This window comes from Atta colombica, unplaced genomic scaffold, assembly GCF_001594045.1.
Source record: "Atta colombica isolate Treedump-2 unplaced genomic scaffold, Acol1.0 scaffold121, whole genome shotgun sequence".
In the NCBI taxonomy this organism is placed as follows: Eukaryota; Metazoa; Arthropoda; class Insecta; order Hymenoptera; family Formicidae; genus Atta; species Atta colombica.
In genome coordinates, this window is record NW_017259208.1 from 417,482 (window position 1) to 425,817 (window position 8,336).

Here is an 8,336-nt window from a genome sequence, read left to right on the forward strand (position 1 = left end):
TATTCCAATCTTTGTATTCGGTTATCGTATGGACAAAAGTATCGTAAATTTTCTATGTGAAGTACTTTTAGAGCCTTCATTTTCTTTTCTGTCATCATAAAAACGGAAACTAAAGACCAGTTCAGACCAATTTTCTGTCGATCAAGCATCACTTGTCATTGAGATGTGAACTTTTGTGTACTTTCATGCATATCTTCTGAACGAATCATCTACGAGGCCAACGAATAATTAGAAGCAAGGCAAGTAGAAAAGCTGCCTTTCTTCTTTTGGAAATAGAGTTCGGCGCGCTCATGGATTCCATAAAGTTACTATTTCCAAGAGACCGAAAATGCGTGTTTGCGCACGGACTCTTTTCTTGAACATTTCGCGAATTACGCACGGTTATACTAAACATCAAATGTTTTTTTTGATTTGATGAAGATGTTTAATAGAACGTCATTGTATAGATTATGGATGATTATCCATCGAGAATATATTGTTTTTCGTGATCGGTATGTATATGTTACTATCAATATGTCGGTGTTTGACAGGAAGTTCGGGATATTTCGGGAGGCATTGAGTTACGAGTGCGAATTTATTTGGCGGTAGCACTTGTCCACAATTCGCTATTTCGAACGAGACACCTGATGGAAATGGAAGTCATCTGTATTTCATCCGATGACGAATCAGACTCGCAAAAGGTTTGACAGAGTTCTGTAAAAGTTCTATAAGAATTCTATAAATTAGTAAAGCTGTTAAGTGCAGATATAAATTTTTTGAAATTTCTGGCGACTAGCTGACTTGGGCTAAATATATTTTTTTTAACATACCTGGTTTTATTTACTGAATTCGACTACTGGTTACTATTGGCCAAATCGGTTCATATCTAGGGGACTGAGGGCAATAAAAAAAGTAAGAAAAAATGAAACTTTATTCAAATTTCTCTAATAAAATGTCTGCATTGATCTCTTTAAATTTTATTTTATGAGAATGACAGCTTACTATAAATAAAAATAAATAAATAAATAATAAATTTATCTCCTTAAAAATGCTGATTCTAAAGAATTTTATTATTTCAGGAAAACAAAACGGATAAAGTTCTAATGAAATCTGAGATTAGTAACGGAGCCATTGCTCATGAAGAAACAGAAATTTTACTCAATGTTAATGAGAAAATTGAAGAGAAGAATTTAAAACGAAAAATAATGTATACAAAGAAAGAAATAAATTGTATTGAAGAAAAAAGGAAAAAGTTAGATGTTCATCAGGATAAAGTGGAAAGTAAATCTGATATATGTTCTGTAGATGTTTTACCTGAGATATATCTTGTTGAATCTAATTGTAATGAACAGCCAAATAAAGACCAGGAAATAAAGACACAATTGATTGTGAAGGAAAAGAAAAAGATATCGTATATCTCACAGGACGTTTTTCCCCTATTTATAAGTTTATGTCTACAAAAATGTCCAAAACAGGATAAATCGGAAATGGCCATTATTGTTGATAAGTTAAAAAGACGTTATGAAAATTTAGATCTAATTTATGCTAGATCAAATAATTTTGTTACATTTTTAAATGAAAAACGCAAAGCTATTACGAATAACAACAAAAAAATATACATACACATACAGGAAGTGATGAATGAGATGAAGAAAAGGACTAAAAAGAAATCTCAAATTAATGAGATCTACGATGCAGTTCCTTCTACTTCCTATGCTACGAGCAATGTACCTATTAATGCAGTAGAATCAGATAATGATAACGATAGTGAGGATGAAGATAACGAAGAGAACCTTGAAACAAGAAGAAAAGTTAAGGAAATATTGCACGCTATGAAAAGATGTGACACAATTATTAAGAAGCTCGATGAAGAAGAAGTTGATTTTGATGAGGAAAATAATAGTAATTATATGAAAGTCGAAAAGTATAAACAGAAAATGACACAACTATATGATAAACTTTGTGAGCTAACAGGAGAAAATGCTGATGCAGGACGTACATATTTGCGTCCTAAACATTTAAATGTAACTCGGATTGTTGCTGTGGATCAAGCAATAACGAATTTTATTAATTGTAAAATTACTCAACGAAATCGGTTGAAAAAAAAAGGAAATCTTACAGATAATTTAATATTCCCTGATTACAGTGACATCTTGGAATGCGTCAATAGATGTAATGAAAAAAAAAAATTAGGTTTAAAACAAAAAAAGCGAGAACGAATAGGTAAGAAATACGTATCACATCCAGCACAAAATTTGCAGCAATATCACTGCAAAATTGCTGCCATATTGCAGCAGTGTTGCAGGCGAGCTTTTGTGCAACTTTGTGCTGTAAGGGTAGTTTTAAGTTTATAAGAATTTTTATTTGTATAATATATTTACTGTGCATTTAATCATTTATGTATATTATATGTATATTATATGTATGTTATATGTATGTTATATATTATTATAATATATGATACTTTTATTTATAATAATAATTGTTATTGCAGCAGAGAAAGCTTTCAAAGAACTTGGAGAATACTTGCAACGCTCGAGGCGTAATGATTATTGGGATACTTTTTCTTTGTATCTTGAAAATTCAGAAGATCCAGCTACAAAAGATAAAAATTTAGCTAAAAAACTTGCTGACAATCGTATCGAGAGTGAAAAACGATTAGCTGCAGTATTTGAAAAATATACAAAAAAACAAATGGAACTAAGAGACCAAAATAATGAAGAAATAATTTCGGAAGAGGAAGAGGAAGAGGAGGAAGATGAAGATGAAGAAGTAGAAATAGAAATAGAAAATATTACATATGAGGATAAGAGTGATATCTTGTCTGCATCAAGTGAGGAAGATAATGAGGAAGAAAAAAATCCAAATAAAACAATTAAAATAAATAAATTATCTGTGAAAATGAATAAACCCAATATAAATATGATAAATATACATCATTCTATGGATATTTCAAATAAAACTATAGCAGATATCTCACCAGAAAAATATAACAAAACAATTGAAATAAAAGTTGAAAAAGAGAGTAATATGACAGTATCAAATAAGAATAAGACAATTAGTGAGAAAATAGTTCAGAAACCATGCAGTAGCAGCACTATTCCAAGAAACGTAACAGATTTGGATAAATCATGTAGTAGTAACACCATTCCAAGGAATGTTGTGATAGATAAACCATATAGTAGCAATATTAGTTCAAGGAATATGACAGATGTGGACAAATCATGCAGTAGCAACACTATTCCAAGGAACGTTGTGACAGATGTGGATAAACCATGCAGTAGCAACACTATTCCAAGGAATGTTGTGACAAATATAGATAAACCATGTAGCAGTACTATTCCAAGGAACGTTGTGACAGATGTGGATAAACCATGCAGTAGCAGTACTATTCTAAGGAACGTTGTGACAAATGTGGATATCATTAGCAAGAAAATAGATCACAAACCATGTAGTAGTAGCAGCATTATCCCAAGGAACAATGTGAAAAATGTTGTGGATACTACTAGCGAGAAGGTTCATAAACCATGCAACACTAGTAGCAACACTATTCCAAGGAACGATGTAAAAAATGTGGATACTACTAACGAAGTTCATAAATTATGCAGTGGCAACATTACTTCAAGGAACTTCACGAACGATGTGAAAAATGTTGTGGATAACGAAAGGCAAGAAGATTCGCTATCAGCGGCTTCTACATCAAATTACACAAGTAGTGTATACACATATATTAATAGAATTGGAGATACGTAAAATAAATAAATAAAAATAGAAGAATCATAAACATTATTTTATATGTTGTAGAGGATCTAGCAGAGGCCAAAGTGAAAGATGAATCCAAAGTTATAATAGATCCTGCAACAAAGAAGAATGTGGCAGCTATGGTAACCAGCATGGAAAACACAGCAGAAGTAGTAATGAAAAAAGTTATGAATGAAGCAATCGCGAATATGTCAAACAATAAGCAACCGGAAGATGAAAAGAAACCTCTACTGCGAGTGCGTTCATTCGCTAAATCTCCTAGGACTTGGCAAGATAACCAACATAAAACAGATAAGACCGCCCCAAAAAATGCGCCAAAGGTAGCAAATCAAATTAAAGAAATTGTTGATTTGACTAATGAAGGAACGGTTAAACCTATTGCTACCAAGTGTGCTGTACAACTTGGAAACAAAGTAGTTCCCATAGTGAAACGTCACGCAGTGTTTCTACCATCAAGTAGCAATATAATTAGTGTCAAAAATATTACGAATAATTATCTAAAAGTAAATACGCGAACAGGCCAAATTATAGCACCTGTGCATGATATTCGCACAAAAGGTACAATAATCCGACTGCCAGTTCAAACTACCAGTCAGAGTCAACTGCAAAACACGAATGTAACAAACGAAATATCTTTGAAAGGAAAAACGGTTTTAAAAATTGTACCTACGAAATCGATTATTTTACCTAAGCCTTCTGCAGTGCAATCCGTCTCCAAACAAGCGGATATAAGTTCATCGACAACACAATCCAAATGACTCAAATATATAATACGGGCTGTTCTTTTAGATCATTGTTATACAAAAGCGACAGCGATTCGATAAATTTATCAAGATTAATGTTTATAACTTTACATTTAATGATGTATATTGAATATTTCTAGTTTATAAGTCAAATATATAAAAAGATATAATAATATAATTCTTAATAAATCTTTGTAGCAAATTTAAGATGTATATTGCATTGAATACAAAGTGCCTTATAACAAATTCCATTAACTTTACTCATCTAATGAAGAATCACATCCGGCTGGAGACACTTTAATATTAACTTAGCAAGATGATAGTTCGGTTCCAGAAGTTTCTCTACTATATCAAAGTGGTCGATGTCCTGAAGTAATAGGTATTCCACATTATCCACGATAGAAATAAGTTTCTAAAACAATAATACAATGTTAGTTTGATACAAATTTGCACAGTTGTTCAATGTAGTTATTCAATAGGTTTGGTTTTTATTGCTGCACTAAAACTTGTTATTTTCACCAAATTTGAAACATGTTCATTTCATTTATAGTACAAGGAGTGTAATTTAGCTACAACAAAAAACAGATCTAATATTTAATAGTACCTGGGCATATTTACGCGATTCATCCATAAACGCTGGGGAATCACAATCACCTACGACTACGATAACTTTCAAGTTAGTGATACGATGGCCTGCTTCGTCAAAGGTAGAAATACTGAATTTCTTAATTTCTTCGCTGAAAACAATAATTTATGTATATTATAAGAAAGATTATTGTAAGAAAGATATGTTCATTATATATATTAAAAACAAGTATAGAGAGATATTCTGTATACAATTACTCGGTCAATTTAAGGGCAACTGCAAAACTGGTATTAGTTATAGGTTTTAAATTATAAATGCCACTTATCAGTATGATTTCCTTTAATATTGCAAAATATCCTTTCTTTGTCATGCGATTAATCCAATCGTCATCGTGTAATAAACATGCAGCCAAATGTGCTCCAGCACTATGTCCAGCAATGCACACGTATCTATATACATTATACATTTGTATTATAAGCAATTCGTTTTCTATTAAAATTTTGTACTTAATAGTTAAGGTGTAAAAACATACTTAGAGCCTGAATCAGCTGCATATTTTAATATCTGCGCGACCGCTGTTTTTATCTCTGCTACTATATCCCCAATTTTGACTGAAAAATATTAAAAAATAATTTTAATTAAATTATTTTATTATATGATAAGATGATCTTTTAATCTGAGACTTTTGAATATTATTTAGATATGTAAGTTTCGAAATTGTAAAATTTATTTCATAAACGTATTTCATCCTTTTAGCTATAACGCGCTTTAAAGAATTTTTGAAATTTAAAATTTTGTATGCATGTGCGTGCGCGCGCGCGCGTGTGTATTTGTGCGTGTATGTAGACGTAAATTAATAAATAATTAAAGACAAAGGAGATAAAAGAAATGATATAATTCAATAGAATTTTCTACTTACCATTCGGACACAAATCGTATCCAACTGTTATTACTTTGATCTTATTTTTAACAAACAAAGGTACCGAGAAGCTAGTAAGATCCTTGCTGAATTCTTGCCAATATCCACCATGGATAAATATAAATATCGGCGCATCTAAAATACACAACCATTTTAGTATGATATAAATACAAATATAAAATATACCAATTCGTTAGAAAATAATCTATAATTTAACATCTTGCAGATTGATGAAAGGAATGAGCAGATTATTATGGAATAAGATTGATGAAAGGAATGAGCAGATTATTATGGAATAAGAAAATATTAATATATTCGATAAAAATAATTTTCTTAACATATATTTTATATATTTTATTTCAATTTTAAACGAACCAAATTATACCCGTATATAAACTCATGTTTATGTAACGAAAGAATAAGCCAAACTAGATATAATTTGCAAATGAAAGTTTCACCTTGGAAATAAATTTTACGTAGTTTATCGAAAATTATTAATTATTATATTTCTTTTGTTTCTTTTTTCTTTCTTAGACTGTGTTCCAAATTTACTGCCAAAAATGCTACAGTTTACGTTACGTACTAGATTTTGCACTATAGATTTTATTGGCAGTCTTGGCAATTTTGGAACATAACCTTAGAAATACCTATAATTATGAAAATATAATAACATAAAATAAAAAATTGTAGAAATAATTTTTTATTGAAAATTAAGATATATTATTCTAGAAGTTTGGCATCAAAATTTCATGAAATCATTACATTTATATGCATACCTTTCGGTAAATCAACGCCATATATGTCATATTTTGCGCGCTCTGTAGGACCATATGGTACATTAAGTTCGCATTTAATAGTTTTCCGAGTCTCTTCCGTAACTGCAACAAAGACCTTCAGATGATCACATGATACATCTGACACATCTGATTTTTCTTGTGATGCATAATAATAGTATGAGCAGAAAAATCTTATCTTTTCTATTGGGAAAATTAGTACAATACTGCATACAAATTAACCTTTAACTCTTTTAATTACATATTCTATGTTATCATGATAACATATCATAACTAATTAAAGGATTAACGATTAAGAATTATTTATTAATACTGAAAATATGTAAACCGATTTGTATTAAATTATATCAATGTTGCATTAGTTTTCCTACTATTAAATAAAGCTCTCGAAGAGAGTTACGACTACCAAAATTATATAATTTTTTATTCTAGAAAAAAACAAATGTTACCTTCCTCGCAGAATTTAAAGAAATATGCTCGCAGCTCTTCAGAATTATATCGTTTGCTCCATTCACTTGGGGTGTACAATCGCTCATAGTCCTTTAGCACACATAAATCAAATAAAATATTAAATAAGCCGTAAATTTTAACCTATTGAGAGAAAAGCATGATTGCACAGAATTTTGTCGAGATTACATACGTGGAGAGACATCCTCGATTAATTACTTGATTCTGACAAGAAAATGATTAGGAGTAATCACTGGTTGTTACTCAAAGCAATGCCTGCTAGAAACTGTTGCGCAGTTTTCTTTAGTCAGGGTATATGGTATAAATTGTGTCGGCACTAAGTATATATACACGCCATAGTGCACTTTCTTGGCTTTGCTTGTTTAATGTATATTAGAATTTAATATATATTAGATTGTATATTAGAATGTATATTAGAATTTCAAGTATGCGTATCCTATTCCTATTCAAGTATGTGTATCGCTAAAGTGAGTGACAAATAATCCGACAATCATATATCAGTTTTATCAAGTTCTCGTATCGTTATCGACAGTATTCAAAGTTTACAAATTTTATTACAGTTCTGTCTCATGTCTTATTGATTGAAATATACATCAATTTTTATTGTATTAATCTAAACCGTTGTTTTGAAAACGTTTTGATTAAATAAAATAAGTAATTCTATCTTATTACGTAAGAAACATTTATATGTTCATAAAGTGTAGATTACGCGCTGCAAAATTGGGAAATAGTTATGTTAGCATTTCATCTGCTATTTTCACACATTTTATCTGAGGGATATCCTGAAACATTTTTATTAGAATGATGTAGGAGATTTTCTAAATATCTTTAGATTCCCCCTTAAAGATACTTTGAAGATCTGTGCTGCAGTATGATTCATGAAATGAGAAAAAATGAAATTAACAATTCAATAATAGCGTAATAAACATCAAACTTTTTGAAAATATTTAAATTTTCAATAAAAAAATATCCCACTGTTTTTTATTCCCTTCATTCCACAATTTTATATTTTTATAATTATGTTTACTTTAACTTTATATAAAAAAGTATTGTAAAAAATAAAATTCATATAATTATATAATATA

At 30.1% G+C, this 8,336-nt stretch overlaps 2 protein-coding genes across 2 annotated transcripts; one reads left to right on the plus strand and one right to left on the minus strand.

Annotated features, from left to right (window-relative positions):
* The first annotated feature begins 527 nt into the window (after positions 1 to 527).
* On the plus strand, positions 528 to 4,513 carry LOC108694619 (putative uncharacterized protein DDB_G0267840). The gene is made up of 4 exons (XM_018204209.1): positions 528 to 680; positions 1,059 to 2,202; positions 2,474 to 3,691; positions 3,784 to 4,513. The coding sequence occupies exons 1-4, from the start codon at positions 627 to 629 to the stop codon at positions 4,497 to 4,499; spliced, it is 3,132 nt and encodes a 1,043-aa protein (XP_018059698.1). The 5' UTR covers positions 528 to 626; the 3' UTR covers positions 4,500 to 4,513.
* A 68-nt stretch (positions 4,514 to 4,581) lies between these two features.
* On the minus strand, positions 4,582 to 7,502 carry LOC108694651 (kynurenine formamidase). The gene is made up of 8 exons (XM_018204257.1): positions 7,424 to 7,502; positions 7,233 to 7,323; positions 6,766 to 6,867; positions 5,990 to 6,124; positions 5,603 to 5,681; positions 5,328 to 5,519; positions 5,089 to 5,221; positions 4,582 to 4,896 (listed from the first exon to the last, which is right to left on the minus strand). Exons 1-8 carry the CDS (start codon positions 7,433 to 7,435, stop codon positions 4,750 to 4,752), a joined length of 891 nt encoding a protein of 296 aa, XP_018059746.1. The 5' UTR covers positions 7,436 to 7,502; the 3' UTR covers positions 4,582 to 4,749.
* Between the last annotated feature and the right edge of the window lie 834 nt (positions 7,503 to 8,336).

Bases quoted from the DNA above. Each gene is read 5' to 3' on its own strand.
- LOC108694619 (XM_018204209.1), top strand. From the start codon at position 627: ATGGAAATGGAAGTCATCTGTATTTCATCCGATGACGAATCAGACTCG. The intron at 2,203-2,473 runs GTAAGAAATACG...TTGTTATTGCAG, and splicing joins AAAAAAGCGAGAACGAATAG to CAGAGAAAGCTTTCAAAGAA. The intron at 3,692-3,783 runs GTAGTGTATACA...TATATGTTGTAG, and splicing joins TTCTACATCAAATTACACAA to AGGATCTAGCAGAGGCCAAA.
- LOC108694651 (XM_018204257.1), bottom strand. The intron at 5,682-5,989 runs GTAAGTAGAAAA...AATATTTTTCAG, and splicing joins ATACGATTTGTGTCCGAATG to TCAAAATTGGGGATATAGTA. The intron at 5,222-5,327 runs GTAATTGTATAC...TATTGTTTTCAG, and splicing joins GTTGCCCTTAAATTGACCGA to CGAAGAAATTAAGAAATTCA.